Below are 18,616 nucleotides of genomic sequence, written 5' to 3'. Positions count from 1 at the left end.
CTTTATCCATTCATCAGTTGGTGGACGTTTGGGCTCTCTCGATACTTTGACTATTATTGATAATGCTGCTATATAATTTACCCCTTTGAATCTGTATTTTTGTATCCCCTGGGTAAATATCTAATAGTGCAATTGGTGGGTTATGGAATAGTTCTATTTTTAGCTTTTTGAGGAACCTCCATACTGTTCTCCAGAGTGGCTGCACCAGTTTGCATTCCAATCAGGAGTGCAAGAGGGTTCCCTTTTCTCTGCATCTTTGCCAACACCTGTTGTTTTTTGTGTTGTTCATTTTAGTCATTCTGACAGTTGTGAGGTGGTACCTTATCATGGTTTTGATTTGTATTTTTTTGATGATAAGTGAGAACTAACGAATTTAAATAAAAGCTTAAAAAATGTAATTATGTCAGTGATTTTAGGTGTAAAATAATATTTTAGAGCAATGGCCCTCCAACTTTAATGTATTTAAAAAATCAGCTTAAAGCTTGCTAAAATGAAGATGTCTTCGGCCTTATTCCAAAAGATTTTGTCTTGTTCTATGTAAAACACTTGCTGAACTTACCTTAAAGATAAAAGAATAAAAAAAAAAAAAATAGAAGCTTTGAAAGTTAGTGAATTGTGAAGCAGGAAATTAAAATATCATATCCAAGTCATTACTGTGCCTGCATAGAAATTTACTTTAGTTTGACAGAAATCTTTGTTATTATTCACCAAAATATTTCAAGTCGGTAGCCTTGATTTTGAAAATTTCCTTTGTTATAGTTCCTTTTATGTTTTATCCTTGTCTGCTATGCTCCCTCCGGTCTTCCTTTCTTTCCTTTAGTAAATGTTTGAGTATCTACAATGTATCATTCATTGTACTAGGAATCTGGAATGACTCAAATATGCAAAAGGCATGAATCTAGCCTTGGTGTTCTCATTTAAGAGGCTGAGAATCATTTATAAAATAATTGATAACTATATAATATACTGAATGACAAAGTTATTCGGGGTAGTGGAGAATTCACAAAACATGTGACATTTGTACTAGCTCCTAACAGATGAGTAGGAGTTTGTCAAAGGGATGAAAGGAAATGACATTCAAGTTAGTGAGAATAATATTTGCTAAGACCTAGAAGCATTCAAGAGGCTGGTTTGATGAGAGCAGGGTGATGGGTAAATTGTAGAAAATGAGGATGCTAAGATAGATTAGGACAAGGGACCTTTATCTTTTGATTCACTTTACTTTAATGCTTAATACACCAGTGTAATTTCAGTGAGTGTCAAGAGGAGAAAATGAATTTGGGATATTTTAAGAGAAGAGTTGTCAGGATTTACAGACTAGTTGGATATGAGTTAGGAGGGTTAAAATTGAACTACAGTGAGAGGGAGTAAGGGTGACTAATTGGAAGAGTAATGAAGATGTAACATCTGGTGAAATTGGACGTATACAACTTTCAACCATGTTTGGATAAACAGGGAGCTCTTATCCAATGGCCAGACCTTATCTTTAAAAAAACTTTGTTTCTTTTCAGCTTTATTGAGGTATAATTGACAATTAGATTGTAAGATATTTAAAGTGTTTAGTGTGATTATTTGATATACATCATGAGAGGTTTTCCACCATCACCTTATCTTTTTTGAAGTTATCTCAGCATATGAGCCATGTTTGTTCATGTGTTCCCCTTATGCCTATGAAAGCAAAGCAGAATGATCTTGTAGTTTGCTTCTAAAGCCTGTGCGTGACTCAGTTATTTTATTTTAGGAGTTGAAAACAAAGGTATAACCAGAGATATATTAGAAGATTTACGTGTAAATAAAGGTTTTCATGTTATAGTATAATTTTTAACAATAAAAAAAATTGGAAATAAATGCTCTCAAAAAGGAATCAATCAGATAAATTGTGGTATATTTGTTTGCTGGATGGGTAAGCTAGGGAAAGGCTGGGCTGTTGTAACAAAGAGACTTAGTAATGATTCCATGGTTTAAATATTTTACTTTATTTCTTACTTTATAGGGGAGTGTTTCAGGTCAACTGGAAGTTCAGCTCCATGTGGCCGTTCAGGGACACAGATTCCACCCATCTTATTTTTCTACCATCTTCTGGGGCAGTAATGGTCTAAGTTTGGCTGTAGGCATATCCATCTGGCTTTATTGAAACTGTTCTTGCCAAGGTCCACAGTGATGACATAATGTTACATCTAATGGGACATTTTTAGTCCTTCTATTCTCTGTGACCTCTGGAGCTCCTGATCACTTGTTTATTAAACTTTTTCCTCCATATGGCTCCTGCTTTTTTTTTCTCCTAAGTATTTGTTCTTTGCATCTTTTTCATGTTCTTCCCCTTAGCCTTGCTTATGAAGGTTGGGCTCGCCAGTGTTCTGTCCTTGGCCTGCTTTCCTTTACATGTGCACCCATGATGATATCACCTGGGGCCCCTACCACATAATGATGTCTCTGAATCTGCATTTCTAGCCTGAAAACCTTTCTTTTCTTTTTCTTTTTCTTTTTTTAAAGTTTATTTACTTATTTTGAGAGAGAAAGATGCAGGGGGCAGAGAGAGAGAGAGAGAGAGGGAGACAGAGAATCACAAGCGGGCTTTGCATCCACAGTGCAGAGCACAAATGGAGCTCTAACTCAACAAACTTTGAGATCATGACCTGGGTCGGAACCAAGAGTCAGACCTTTAACTGACTGAGCCACCCAGGCGCCCCCTGAAAACCTTTCTTTTATGCACCAAGACCTGTGTATGTATAACACTTGTACTTAAATATTCTGCAGGAAGTTCAGATTTAAGATACCCAAGATTGACTTAATATCTTTCTTCCCAAACTAGCTCTTGCCTGTCATAGCCACCTAGATCAGAAACCAGGAAGTCAGCCTAAGCAATTTCCTGTTCTCCCTCCTCCACTGAGACCCTAACACTTTGTTAAATATTCCTGTTGAGTGTTTTTGCTGGCATTTGTTCTTTCCTGTATCCATTGCCACAGTCTTAGTTCAGGATAAGATTAAGAGCTTCTTTAGGGAACTGTGTTTCTATTCAAGCTCCCTTCCAATTTTATTTATTGATTAAATAGGTTAGTGATTCCTTTTACTGGTGTTTGGTGGATAACAGCTGGATGTTTAAATTGTATAACATCTGGCACAGTGCCAAGTTCAGTTCAGCTGTTAACAACTAAATTATATTAATAATAAATGAAAAGAGCTTATGAATAAAGATGAATTAAGATTAGTAATTATATTAGTTTAGTAATTGTAATATTCAAAGAATTATGGGAGAAAAATTTAATACTATTTAGGAAAAAAGAACTAGAGCTAAAGAAAATTATTTTCATATTTTAATGTTTAACTTAATCCAGTCTAAGTCAAAGATCTCCAGTGTGTTGTAGCTTTTAGCACCCTGTAGGGAAAGGAAGAACAAATAGTTTTCAAACTCAGTTGGTGTGTTAGTTCAACTTCTCCTTTAAATTTGGCAGGACTCCTATGTGCCCTGCTAAAGCTGAACAGAACAGAAAGCCAAGCCATAGACTGTCATGCATGACAGTTCTAGCCAGTTAACCCAGATTCCTTCTGGACATCTTGCCCACCTGTTTTGTTCTCTTATTGGCATTGGGACTGCTAGCTTCTATTCTCTTGTGATCTTCACATTCTCCCTTGCAGTTTCCTTGACTCTGGCATACCTCTGTATGTCTGTATGTACTCACCGAATTTTAATGTCTTCTGTGCTTCAGAGTGAGAAACTTTCTTCTCTATTTCCAGTTCATTGGTTGAGTCACTTTTGGCTTTCCTGCCAGAAGAGAGGTATTTGAGCATAGTCAGTATTTTTGAAAAGTAAGTATTGTGCTGGGTGGCATGTATGGCAAAAAAAAAAAAAAAAAAAAAAAAAAAGGCATTTTACCTAGTTCCAGATTAGTAGTAATTTTCCTCTTCCTTCTGCTAGCTAACATTTATTGTGTTTTCACTGTGAGTAGGGCACTGTTTCACATACTTTAAATCTTAATCCATTTAATTCTCACAACAACCCTATAAGATAAAGACTAACCCCATTTTACAGGCAAGTCAACTGAGGCCCAGAAAAGTTAAATTTGATCCATGCTAGTAAGTGATGGAGCTGGGATTCAAATCAAGGCATAATGCTTCCAGAGCCTGGTTTTCAATCACCATTCTGTACTGACTCTTAGAAGAGGGGATGGTACAGGTACATATATAGCTATAATACAAATAGAGATGTTCTTTTAGATAATGAAACCAAAACACCACATGCAAACTGTGTGAGTCATCATTATGGAGGGAAAGGAATACTGAAACTGCCATCAACTAGTTCTGTAACTTTGGGGAAGACTGAGGCCTTTGCATTCTTCATCTTGTAGAGTTCCAAGGTCTCTTTTAAAAAAAATTATGTAGAATTCCAGGTTTTCCTCTTTATTAATTTAGGCCTTATACTTTCCTCCTTTCCCTGTTTTGTTTACATTCAGGTGCCTACTACAGGTTAAATCATATCTTCTCAAAATTTTTACTTTTTGTTTAAGTTCCACAAATGAGTTACAGTTTTGTATGTGATACCATGGCCCATTATCATGTATTTTTGCCCCTGTAGAACAAACCAGATCCTCTTAGACATAAACACATTCAGTAATCAACTGGCCAATGAATTATGTATTTGCTGTGTATTTGTCAAATATCTGCCTCTGTGCTAGACCTGTAAAATCTTGATATAAGTTAGTCAGTAGTTGGGTGTTGGTTCTGCTCCCCAGAGATCTTACAGAAATGATCACTGTATAATATTTTGAAGCCTGGCCTTTAAAATTTGTTCATTTTTGTGGTATGACAAAATATTAAAATGACATTTTGAAACATTTTGTGTCAGAGAGGCACACACATAGTGATTTCAAAAATTTCAAAAAGATATTTACCCACAGTCTATAGTTACAAACATACTGTTCATAAATGTGTGTATCTATGTATAAGTAAGTGAACCAAAATTTTATAGAACAGTAGTTTTTATTACTATATGTTATGCACTGTAATTTTTTAATTCTGTTCTGTATCATTTTTTTAAAAAATTGGTTGCAGTCTATCAAACTGAGTTTGCAACCCAGTAAAGTATCTTAACCTACAGACTGAAAAATGCTACACTTAACAAAAAAGAAGGCAAATTATATATGCTGTTTTTCTGATTTTCTAGTTTTCAAATATATCTTTATTTGAATGAGAATTTATTTATCTCTTTATAAATTAGGATTTCATAAACTTTACTATAAGGGCAGAAAATTGATTCTCCTTGTCTTTGGACCATAGGAACCTAATTGATTTTTATACAAGATTACTTGAAGCATTAGGTTGCATTATTCTCACATAAATTTTAGACTAAGAGTCATACTATGTATTACTATCATAGTTTTTAACAAAATTGATTTTTATCAGATTATATCATTAGGATAAAACACATTTTTAACACTTAAGCTCCCACCTCATACTTCTTTATGGATAATTACATTAAACTTAAAAAAAATTCTGTAAGAATGAAATTTGTCTTTATTTAAATAACCTATGGCTCTTTTTTTTTTTTTTTAGCCTTATAAAGCTGATTCTTATTATGAGGCAATGTTGCTCAGTTGTTAAGCACATAGGTTCTAGAACCACATTTCAAGGTTTCACATCTCAACTGTCAGTTGTAGGACATTTTCGAAAGTTAGTTGCTTAATCTCCATGTGCCTCAGTTTCTTTAGATTACCTTAGTGGAGTGGTTATCATGGTTCAGTGTTAATATAGAGAAACAGGCCATACAAAATAGATGGGTAAAATTGTGAACATACCACTTTAGTAAATAGGGTAGAGTTAGGATGTATACAGATTGATCTATTGTTCTTATTTAAAGATATGATGCTGAGCACTCCACCCCCTCTTGTCCACATACATTCCTCTCTATTCTGGCATATCCATTCATTCTTAAATCTTACGGTTCTTTAAGGTGTTGCAGATGTTAGATTAAAAGACCTTCTCTCCTAGAATAAGTCATAGTAGGTGTTATGCTGGAAGTTTGAAACTTCATTTTTTAAAAGTTTTATTTATATTTAAAAAGTTTTAAGTTTTATTTGAGAGAGAGAGAAAAAAAAGCACAGGTGGCGGATGGGCAGAGAGAGAAGGAGAGAGAGAATCCCAAGTAGGCTCAGCACTGTCAGCATGGAGCCTGATGTAGGGCTCAAACCTGTGAACCATGAGATCATGACCTGAGCTGAAGTTGGACTCCCAGCTGACTGAGCCACCCAGGTGTCCCCTGCAACTTCAATTTTGTTTGAACTTCAGTCTTCTTCAAAGCCTCTGCTTTGAAGCCCCTCCCATTCCTTCTTCCTTCCTTCAGTTAGCTTTGCTGTGCAACAAACTCTTCCAAAATTTAGTGGCTTCAAACAACATTCTTTTTATTATTGCTCTTCATTTTCTGGTTAGCCAGGAGGTTCTATAGTTCACAGGTGGGTTGGCTGTGGCTAGGTGGTCCTGGATGGTCTCACATATCTGGCTGGCATTTGTCAGGCTGGTTGCCCTAGGGAACCTCATGTGAGATGGCTTGTCTCTGTTCTAAGTTACGTCTTATTCTGCAATAGGCTAGCCTAGAATTCGTCACATAGTAGGCTTGACATAGCTAGAGAAGACGAACATTAATGTGCAAGCACTCATTAAGCCTCTGCTTGGGTCATGTTTGTTGATGTCCCATTCATTGGTCAAAGGCAATTACATGGAAAAGTCCAGAGTCATTGTGGAAGAGTCCTATATAAGGGAATAAATACAGAGAAATGGGATTCTTTGGAAGTATTTTTGGCCATTCTTAGTTACTGAATTTTTTTTTTCATTAATGCTCTTTATTTACAAGTAAACAATCAATTAAGGAGAGTAATAGTTTTCTTGTTTTAATTTTGTGCTCCTGAGTTACTGAATTTTTACCACAGCGTAGATCCCAATACATATTAGTTTTGATTATAGTTTTATTGTTTGACACACAAGCATTTATTCTGATTTGATGGAAACTTGCTTCGTGTTTATTTCATGCCACTTTAGTAACTATTTTCTGTTTCTAATAGATTTCTGATAGATACCTGGCTGTAGTCATTAATCCTTTGAATCTAACATCCAGATGTCTGTGGGAGACAGGCAGTTAACTGAGTGAGGTTAGCCTAGTTTGCACATAAACAAATATGCTCTGTCATAAATTGGAAAGTGAAAGATGCCTATCCAAAGGGTACATAGCCTCTACTCACACATCAGGTGAGGATGTGGATTCAGTATTTCCAGGTCTCTTGATTTTTCAAAAAAGTAGGAAATCTACGTTTTGATGTGAAATCTCACATTTAGTGTGAAATGTGATTTTGAATGCTAAAATTTAATTAAAAATTTAAAATGCCTTTTTCAATGGCAAAAACAATAGTGATGCTCTTTTAGCTGAATAAAATAAGCCTGCCAATTTGTGACTAAGGGATCTGAAACAGCCACTATCCAAAGGACTTCTGCTTTTGGTCCAAACCTGAAGAGTTCGTCTCATCTGCCACTGCTTCTCAGTTTGTGGTGTTCTCCATATTTTCATTCTGGATGAATACTTATTTTCCTCAGTACTTATATTCTCTGCCCCTATGACTTAGGAATGCCCTTCGATTTTGTCATCCTTATCCCATTCTACAGCCAGCTGGTATTCTTACTGATCCTTTAAAACTCAGCTTGGAAATTCCACTTTTATAAAACTTCACTGAATGTTATTTCTCTGTCTGAAACTCAAAGCACTTTGAGTCTTTGTTATGGCATTGATAATAATCTTCCTTGTATTGAAGTTGTTTGTATGCTTTATTATCATTCTGCTAGAATGTGGAGTTCATATCTCGGCTGGACTTTGTATTTCCTGCATTACTTAGCATGGTTATCATGTCTGGAATGCCTGCCTCCCTGTAATCAGGGGAGGTCTCACTCAAAGAGGAGCACTTTATTTGAAGGTTTCCTTTTCCTGACAGGTTTAGTTTGGAGTCCAGGGCTGAAGAAAAAAAAAAAAAAAAAGAATCTGTTGTTGAGATTTTCATCCGTGGAACCTCTGTGGAAGTTGAAGCTAGGAAGAAAGGCAGGGGGATTGAGTCTCAGGCCAATTAAAGAAGTGAGCTATTAAATTGGAAGGGAAAAACAGGCAGGAATCTGGGATATGGCATCATGATTATTAGGCAGGCATGATCATAGGAGATACAGGTGTCGCAGATCAATAGGCTAGCTGGTTTTAATATATAATCTCAGGAACACAGCCTGCATCTCTGGGGTTCCTTGAGGTCTGAGGCTGTGTTCCTTAAAGCCTCTTAATGAACCCAATATTTTTCTGATCGTCTTGATTATAAATTTAATTTAATGTAAACATTAATTTCTATAGATAGTTGCTTGATCTTTACTTTTAAATTTTGTAGCATGGTCTTACTGATTTTTCTGGCATCCTCAGAATTGAAGAGGTACACTGGCAAGAGGCCCCTTGTTGCGGGAAACACTCAGCCAATTGGTGCTCTTGGTGGCTTTTCTGTATCATGCCCATGGTTGCTAGAACACTTAGTATGAGGGAACTTAAGAATTTGGACTATTCTTAGGCACTTCAGATGACTATCCTCCTGCATCTTTGTTTTCCAAACATGGTCAGGGGACCCAGTGGTGGTCCCTTAGCTGTTTATCAAGTGGCCTTTAGGTAGTGTGGCAGTTCCAAGCAAATGTGATGAGACAGTTTTACTCAATATATTTTAAAAGTTTGAAATGTAAAATATAATTATGATTTTTATGAAAATTCTATTTTGTTATCAGTTATAGTCTTAAAAGTTATGCTTTTAAAATAGGGTAATATTGGTCAGTTAATCTTAATGAAGATTCAGTTAACAAAGTTTGCTTCTCCTAATGTATCTTAATGTCATTAGTGAGTTAATAAAGAATTTGATTAAATTTGTTTTTGTTGTTGTTGCTATAGCATTGCATTATATTCCTACCTCATAAAAGGGATCAATGTCTTTAAAGTGGTTTAATTGATGCCTAAGAAAAGAGGTGAAATTGTAACATAAATGCCAGAATTCAGAATTAAGTCATAAATGTAAATAGTAAACAGAGTTCTAGTGCAAATAGAGTATGTGTTGGGATAAATAATCCGCAAGTTTGATGATCTTGCATAAACAAATAAGAGAAAATATAAATAGAAGATACATGATTAATATCAGCAAATTTGATTTTACTATGTAGTCCTCTAATCCCTGGTGCGTTGTATGTTATGAACCATTGTCAAATAGTAGCAGGAAACAACCAAGGTCTTTGTATTATTTTTAAGGTATTGTAACGACATTGATAAACCAATTACATTTTTTTCCTAGGACAAAAGCAAATAATGCTTTGAGGGGGGAATTCCTATGTTTGTAATAGAGAAGAGACTTAAACAACAGGCACCTAATTCAGAATTGGACTCTTTGAAATAAAAAATAGGTAAATGAGAGCTTGCATAGCATATTGGGTAAGAGCATGGGCTGCCTGAGTTCAAATCCCAGGTTTGTACTTACCAGCGGTATGTACTTGGTCAAACCACCTCCTTTCTATATGCTTTAGTTTCCTTATCTACACAGAGGGAATATTAGAAATATATAGTACATAGATTTGTTAGGATGCTAGGAGCTAATATTTATAAACATTAGAACAGCGTCTGGTGCCTAGTAAATGTTATATAAGAATTAAATAAACTAGAACTAAATAAAAATGTCCATTAGAAATGTTTTTGTAAAGATGAGATTATGATTCAAATAGATATAAAATAAACACTTATGAACAATTTTATTTAACTCTGGTTCAGAAGAGAATTTAAAGGGATCACATATATAGGTAGTAAGGAACTCTGAAAGGAATTTGCAAATAAATGCAAATTGACCACAGGACAATATCAGTTGCATTCAAGGGAACAATTTATTTGTGTTTCCATGGACAAGAATCATTTGCATTTTTATCTGCTTTCTATAACTTACAGAATTGTATAATAGCTCAAAGACAATGAAAGACATTATGCCGATGGGTAAACTAGATGGGATACCCACTATTATATTTTCTCCTCCATATCAAAGTCTTTCACAGTTTTTTTTTGGACAAAATATTACAAACAAATGATAATAAAACCAATTGAAGGTTAATAACAAATATTATTTGTTACTATTCCTCAGAGTAGGAAGTAGAAGGGACAATTTTTTTTTCAAATACCACTTTTGAATGTTACATGATATTAACAAAGACATTCTATTTAACCAAACTTTAGTTTGGTTCCTCTAAGCCCTTTTATTGACTAGGATCCATTCTTGGTAGACCTGCATAGCTCAGTGTTAGCAAGAATCTTGCTAAGTCAATTTGGAGAGTATTCCCTACCCTGGATGTCTGATTGTCTTCTTTATGTGATTTTTGAAGCCTTTTGTCTTCACTCCTGACTGATTGGGGATCTATTAGTGAGGCTAACTCCTGAGCCAATGCCCTAGATGACAGCCATTAATCTTAGGATTCTAGGTATACTCTCTGAAGCTGGGTTAGAGGCCCAGGCTTCTTTGTTTGAAAGGTACTTCTTGGGCTAGAAGTCTTTCTTCTTGGCTTTTTGTTTTCAGTGGCAATTTACCCCTGGGCTGCGAAGGATTCTCCTGGCTCTGTGTAGGCCTGTTTTCTGTATTTAATCCTGCTTCTCCCTTGGGAACTTCTGAGTCCACTGAAATGCCCTTCTTGAGGTTTTGCTGATTATATGCTATGCTATCTCTGCCTACTTTCTTTCTTGCTGGCATGACTTTACTAAGGATAATTTGGAACTTCATTGGCTTCTTTTGGAAAACTTAAGATCTCCAAAACTGGCTCCTCTAAGATCTCTCTCTTCCCATTGCTTCTGATCCTCCTTCCTCCCCTTATAGTTGATGATCTTCTTTTCAACTTCCTTGAATTTCTTGATGTGTACCTTTTCGTATTTCTACCTTCAACATCCCTCTTTTCCCTTCCCACTGAAGCTTCTCAACTCCCTATAGTCATTTGGACTTTAGGCTCCCTACTGCTCATCAGGGGCTCTCAAGGGACTCAGGGACTCCTGAAAGCAACTACTCATGGCAGAAAAGGAAGAAAAGATAATTGGAAACAGACCAGATGCTTTATTACTCAGATAAACTTTGGAGACATCCAGACAACTGCTTGATGTCTCCTCAGTTTGTCACCTAAAATTTCCATCTATAGGGTATTGAAGAGGGCATCTTTTGGGATGGGCACAGGGTGTTGTATGGAAACCAATTTGACAATGAATTTAATATATTAAAAAAATAAAAAAATAAAATTTCCATCTATAGCCTCTATACGATTATAATTTTTTTTAACGTTTATTTATTTTTGAGACAGAGAGAGACAGAGCATGAACGGGGGGAGGGTCAGAGAGATAGGGAGACACAGAATCTGAAAAAGGCTCCAGGCTCTGAGCTGTCAGCACAGAGCCCAACACGGGGCTCTAACTCACAAACTGTGAAATCATGACCTGAGCCGAAGTCGGACGCTTAACCGACTGAGCCACCCAGGAGCCCCTCTATATGATTATATATCAGGGAAAATGAAAATTCTTGAAAGTCTCCTCCACAAATGTTGGTTAAAAAGCATTACCCCTCATATTGAACAGGTTACCTTGATTTTTTCCTTCTGCCAGAAACAAAGTTTAGATAAAAATATCAAGGGGAGCATAGATCAGAGTGTATTACTGTGTTTACCTGACTTATGGCTAAAATTTTAGAATGAAAGCCACAAGATCTTTATATCTGTTTTTATGTATGTATATATTTGTATGTATATTATGTATATGTGATATTTTTCTACTTTTGGATTGTATTACCACATTAATCCATAAAATCCCATAAAGGAACTCTATTAAAATTGGCTGAAAGGTAAATGAGAGCTTATAAAAATATTCCTAAAACTCTCAGAAACAGAAACTAATCCAAATACTTTGCTTTTCAACTTTATATGACTTGAGTAAATTTTTGGTAAATAATATTCGGTTAATATTTTTGGCTTAATAAAAATAACTATCTTCTGAGTTATTAGTAATATGATAAGAGCATACATTTTGCTGTACTTGGGTACAACAAATAACGTTGTATTATATCTGGATGTTTAAGATTATAAAAATTTTAAATTCAACCCAAGACCAAATATATAAGTAAAAATGCAGGAAAAATTAATGCCGGATATTCATGACACCTTGTATTTGAAACATAGCAGTAAAAGAAAAATCCATTTATTTAACTTTTTTAGGTTTTTGCTTTTGTGCTGCTTTCCTAACATTCATGTACTGTAAAAATAATTAACTGGGAAATAACTTGAGATGATGACGAGCTTTGTTTCATGTTGAATATGTCTGCCTAAAAATAGTTTCCATGTCTTTGCAAGACCTACATATTCCAGTTTTAGTTAGCATTCTGCTAAATCAGTTTAGAGAGAATACTCCACCCTCAATATTGATCAAATTCCACATCCCCTTCCATACCCCAAGTGATGTCTGGTCACCCTAGCCTGCCTTTAGCAAGAAGCCTAAGTCTGTTCAATCAGAATCTCCCCCTGCCTCTAATTTTTCTTCTTAGTGATTTTCCTTCCATTGATTCCCACTCTGCTCATGGCTGCAAATCCCTGCTTGTCCTTGCTGTATTGGGAATTGAGCCCCATTCTGTACTGAGATCTTTTTTTCCCAGTTGCAGTATTTTCCAGAATAAAAATCTGTTTTTACTACTTTAATTACTGTCTTTTTTTGCTGTTGTTTGTTTATATGTTTTATAATATAAATAGTATGCAATCTGGAAGAACAATTACTGTCATATGTGTACATTGACAGATATTTCAACATGTAGTTGGATAAAGCCAATTATGTGCAAAATGTGAATTAGTTTTTGTGTACATATATAACGTCCATGAGGTAGCAATGCTTGACAGTTTTCTGTCTTATTGCTGAAAATTCAGGATGTAGGAAAAGATACATTGGAAGAGCTGATCAAACACAGTTGTGTGAAAAGGAAGGCAATGCATTGCCATTCAAATAAAAGAAATTATTTTCTGGTGGTAATGTACATTGCTGCATTTACAGAGAGTAGTTGGTGGTCAAAAGTATGAGGTCTGGTTTTGGCTTATTGCTAAAGGAAATACAGATACTTATTAATACTCTCAAATTATAGCTCTTGAGTAAATTTATGCCTTTTTTATATACCGTGTGAGACATTGGGCAGCAAGTATAAGTCTGGCTATGAGGAAGAAGGATGCTTATACTTATTCATGATGCTGATGATTCTAATAAGACCATTTTGAGTAACTTATTTGAATAACATGTCACAGCAGTATATTTATTTGATATGTTGAATTTGCTTGAACCTTTAGACTCAAAATGTCACAATTTTAAAATTTGCAGATGAGAGATGAGGATTTCTTTTAAGAAAACTGAAATGTGGTATAAATGCTTGAACTTTAAGTCTTTCCAATACCATTCTTTGATAATTTCTTTATATTTGGAGAAAGAAATACATGATTTATTGTCACATATGTTAAAAAGTCACATTATTACAAATACAATTTTACATACATAATGCTTCATGAACAAATGAAGAAGTAGCTTTTAGAACTAAATGCAACTTTAGGAAGGATTAGAAATCTATCTACTTTGTATCCCAAGTTGGAAAGTCAAACTTTATGCTTTCATTTGTGGTATGCTTATCAACTTAATGCCTGATGGAGTTCTGAAACTCATCAGTGAGAAGTGTTTATAATTTCAGGTTTACAACAGTCCAAATACGTATACTTTTTTTTTTGACAAACCACCAAATATTTATTGTCATTCAATAATCTTTAACTGGGAATTAGGACTTTATAATTTGGTAAAAGTAGTAAGACTAGAAACTGATTGGGTGTGGAACTCAAGGTGTTCTGGCTCAAAGTCTTTGTCAATGGGCCAGGCATTGGCCTGGCAAGAGCACAAACAAAATTCTTTCACTGATGGGAATAACAACAACAACAACAACAATAATAATAAATGTAATGATACATTTTTCAAAATAATATTGTTTGAAAATATTTCTTAACTACTGTGTTTTGCTGAATACAGATGTTGACATAACTTGTCATCTTTGTAAATCCTTTGTTAAAAAAAAGGTAGTGTTTGTTGAGAGCTTACTGTGGAACAAGTATTATTCTAAGTATTATGAACTCATAATTGTGAAGGAGCCAGTAATTTACAGACTGAAGCATAGAGAAAATAAATAACCTTTCCAATATCACCCAGTTGTTAACTGGTAGATCAAAATTTGAACAGAGACAGTCTGGTAGTAAAGTGTGTGCTTTTAGCCATTACCTGACAAGGACAGACGGTACTGGAGAAGTCCTTGAGGTGGTTTTATTTTTTTATTATTGTTTTATTTTGAGGTCCTCTAATGCCTTTCTTTGCTCTTTTCACATACAATTTTCCCATTTTCTCCTCCTCCTCCTTATTATTATTACTACTACCATTGTCAACACTAATGAATATTTTGATTAGAATCCTTTAAGGAGAGCAGTGATTACAAAGAAGGGGATGCCTTGGAGACAGAAAGAGAGAAAAGATCACTTTTGTGGCCCAGGATCATATCCTTCCTCTTGGCCAATTTTTTTCTATGGCTATGGGGGCCCAAAGACAATTTAAGTGACTTGTAACCTATCATCTCTAATCTCCTAAATACTTCAAAATTGCATGCTCATTTAAGAGTATCATAGTGAACTGATAGCATTATCTTCTCCCTTGAAAGATTTGCACAGATCATAAACACTTTAAAAAGTTTGAGTTTATAAATCACCTTTCGTAGAGGTATATTAAAGAGCTTTCTATGTATAGTAATATGATGTTTTTTAAATCATTGATTTTGTAAACCTCTGTGTACTGTATTAACATCACTTGTTAAGAATGAATGAATCTCAAATTATAGTATTATCATAAAAGATTTAAAAGTAGGTCAAGTTGTAGAATGTAATGTTTTGGCTTGTTTTCAACTTACCAGTTTGCTGGCTGTTGTGTGCAGGACAGAGCTTTTCTCTTTTAAATCTAGCAGCGCCCTCTAGAGTGAAAGGTTAATACAATTTGATAAGAAAAGCAGTTTGACCCATTCAAGTATTTTTGATCCTTCCCATTTTGAGGGGCATTTGTTACTTACAAGTAGCAAAGAGTGGAATCAACATGTTTTTGTTCTGGGTGAATATTTTTTTCAAGGATGACTTGGTAACTACAACAAAATAGAAAGAAGCTCATTCACTGTGAAAATTTATTTTTGTCTTGGCAAATCTTTCAAGGGAGAAGATAATGCTATCAGTTCACTATGATACTCTTAAATGAGCATGCAATTTTGAAGTATTTAGGAGATTAGAGATGATAGGTTACAAGCCACTTAAATTGTCTTTGGGCCCCCATAGCCATAGTTGTACATCTTTTTCTTATCTTCTTATGAAACTTGATCGTTCATAATTTTATTTTAAAATTGGTATTTTCATAATAATAAGAAACATTGAGCTTTTTTGACCAATATAACATGTCTAAATTTATTGACTGCCTATTATATACGTGATGTACTGCATTTGTATTGAGGAATACATAATAAATAGAGAATAAGCCACACCCCTGGTACTTACACATTTATTTCCACTTGTCTTGTATATCAGATTGTGACCCATATTGGCTATTTTATCAAAATTGTCCTTAAATAAATTAAGACTATACTATTGATATATATATATATATATATGTATATATATATATATATTCTTTTTTTTTATTACAGAAGAATATACTCAGGAAACATCACAGGTGAAGAAAAGTTTGAGTGAAAAAGTTTCTCTCTATAGAGGTGACATCACATTGCTAGAGGTAGATGCTATAGTCAATGCGGGTGAGTACTTGATTTTTTTGTGATGTATTATATAAGTATTATTTTAAATTATTTTTCATAAACAGGAATGTAGGTATTTTAGGAAAAGATGTCCTTCCTGGTATAGAAATATCTTATGTACTTCCCTTCTGGATTAAAAACACTGATGATTTATTTTACGTATGTGCTGCAGTTAATTTGCTAACTCATGGTATCCATGCTAAGTTGAGACTAGGGTACTAGATCATTGGAAAAGTGATAGATTATTGCAGAAAGTTCCTCAGAAAGAACTTTACCAGCTCTATTGTTGCTGGTTTCACACTTGGGTTAATAATTTGCCAACATAAAAACAAATTCATCAAGCTTTTTCCTTCTTTTGAATAGGTTGTAAAGAGATGATTGAACTACACCAAAAAAAGTAATCTAGAAAGTAATTATTTCTGCAGTTTCCAAATCACAGTTGTTTGGTTGCTCATGTTTGCTATGAAATGCTTTATTCTAATTATTTCAATAATCAAGTAATTTTTATGTTTGAAAATAGGGGAAATTAACTTATTTATGGTGGTATCTCCTATATATTTTATTATGTGACTATATGTCAAATACATAGTAGTTGTGATTCTATAAAAATAAATGTCAATAATAAAAGGGTATTTAATGATTTTAATTTGTGTTTTGTAAAGGTAGGCTTTTTTCAGCCTATCTTTGGCTTGAAAATGCCAAATAAAAATAAATTTGGACTTAGGTAAGGAGAGACTTTGTTCAGAAAGATTATTACAGTAAGGGGAAGAGTACTATTGTAATAGGAGGAGAAAGAATATTGCAGTAGGAAGAACCACTTTGACCACAAGATCTGTAAGTATCTCAAAGATCAATCAGAAAGGGGCTTTTCTTTTATAAGGAGGAGTAAACAGGCTAAAAAGAATTGGGTGTGGGGGACTGGGATGAATGGATGGCATGATTGGACAGTTGATCAGGGAATAAGCTTCCCCTGAGGTCCGCTGATTCTTGGGAGGGGTCATTCAGGAAGGATTGTTCACCTTCCATTGCTCAAGGATGGGTCAAAGTCCAGGGACTTGAAAGAAGGAGAAAAGCCTTACTAAAGTTTGGTCAACTCCAGTTAAGAGCTGTTGACCAATCAGAATGGTCAATATGGACAAACAGTTCAGCTAATCATTTATGAGTGAAAGAATGGGAATTTGGAAGATGTGTCTTGGTCTTGTCATAGGTTACAAGGGATCATCCATGAGTTTTATCTCAGTCACACGGGGAGCATATTTCTGTGCTGGTAAGCTGTTTCCTCGAACACAAAAGGGTGAGGGGTAATTTTTTGGCAGTCTCTGTTTTCCAGGAGTACAGGGTTCATGTGAAGTTCAACATTGTCTTGAAGTTTCCTCTGGTGATGAGTAAATTCACACAGGATAGTAGGAACATGCTTTGGTGGGTGAACAGAAGGATCTCACAGAGATCTGGAATGTTGTTTAGGAGATAGATAGACTTCTAGCAGGAAGTCTGGAAGTCTAGTCAGCTTGTTATTCCCTCAGAATTGGCTGTCGGTTGCTTTGTACTGTAATTTGCTTTGCCATAGTCAGAGCTGTTTTTTCTTTTTCTCCTCTTCTGATTCCCCTGTGATTCCTTTCTCCTCTGCTGCATCTCTAAAATGCAAAACCTTCATGAGAGGGGATCAGCCTTGGTCATTTAATCACCACTCAATATGAATCACTTATTTTGGATAGAATTACATCTTCATGCCACCTCATAGGCTACAAGTCTCCCTTATATCTAGTCTCTGTGGACTGTTCATTTGTAGCCCTGGGTATCAAGATGCTTTTCTCTGATCTATGGGGCCTCTGGGGAAGACATGCCCTTAGAAAGAATCCCATGAACTCCTTTCCAGTACAGAAGTTTAATCAGATATTATTGTAGCTATTAAGTCATTAATGATTTATTATGCTCTAAATCCTATAAATATGTAAGCTTTAATTCAAAAAAATTTAAAAGCTTTTATGTATATATAACACCAACCTTCCTGTATATTCTTGTAATTTCTAGCTGTTAATCCTAGTTCTGTTCTGTGGAGTACAACTAGTGACATGTATTTTCTTCTTAAATACCTGAAAATAACTCTTGAGTTTCTCTTTCTTGTTATTAACATAACATTGGATTTGCCACGTTGGCACACTTAATAATAGCAGCAATTATGGTTTTTCTTGGGTTTTGTTAATTGTGTACATGTGTAGCTCCCCCTTGAGACTATAGAATGGTGTCTTTTCATTTTTTTGTGTCACCCTCCAAAGTGATGTCATGCCATTATGTTCTTAATACTTGATACTGTATATGTGTTAAATTGAACTACGTGCAATTGAACCATATGCTACAAAGCACCTCTGAGCAATTGCACATTCAGCATTGAGGACTTGATATAGTGAAACAATTTGGCTCTGATTTTAAAAATGAATTATTTGATCAATTAATAAAAATAATTATGGAGTGGGGCGCCTGGGTGGCCCAGTCAGTTAAGTGTCCAACTTTGGCTCAGGTCATGATTTCATAGCTTATGGGATTGAGCCCCTCATCGGGCTCTCTGTTGTCAGTGCAGAGCTCACTTCAGAACCTCTGTCTGGCTCTGCCCCTCCCCCACTCTAGCACATGTTCTCTCTAAAAAATAAATAGACATTAAAAAATAATTATGGGATAATTTTTACTGAAATAGAATAAAATGGTGCTAA

The 18,616-nt window shown here is 35.0% G+C and overlaps 1 protein-coding gene across 1 annotated transcript in view; it reads left to right on the top strand.

Annotated features, from left to right (window-relative positions):
* Window positions 1-18,616, top strand: part of MACROD2 (mono-ADP ribosylhydrolase 2) — a 2,034,677-nt gene that overhangs the window by 54,421 nt on the left and 1,961,640 nt on the right. The window contains exon 3 of the mRNA XM_060611757.3: window positions 15,801-15,908. Within this exon, the coding sequence (XP_060467740.1) occupies window positions 15,801-15,908 (108 nt within the window). The remainder of the gene's footprint in view (window positions 1-15,800; window positions 15,909-18,616) is intronic.

The sequence above is a fragment of the Panthera onca genome, chromosome A3 (genome assembly GCF_046562875.1).
Source record: "Panthera onca isolate mPanOnc1 chromosome A3, mPanOnc1 haplotype 2, whole genome shotgun sequence".
NCBI lineage: Eukaryota > Metazoa > Chordata > Mammalia > Carnivora > Felidae > Panthera > Panthera onca.
The sequence above is the reverse complement of the archived record's forward strand: the minus strand, read 5'-3'. Positions and strand labels throughout refer to the sequence as shown.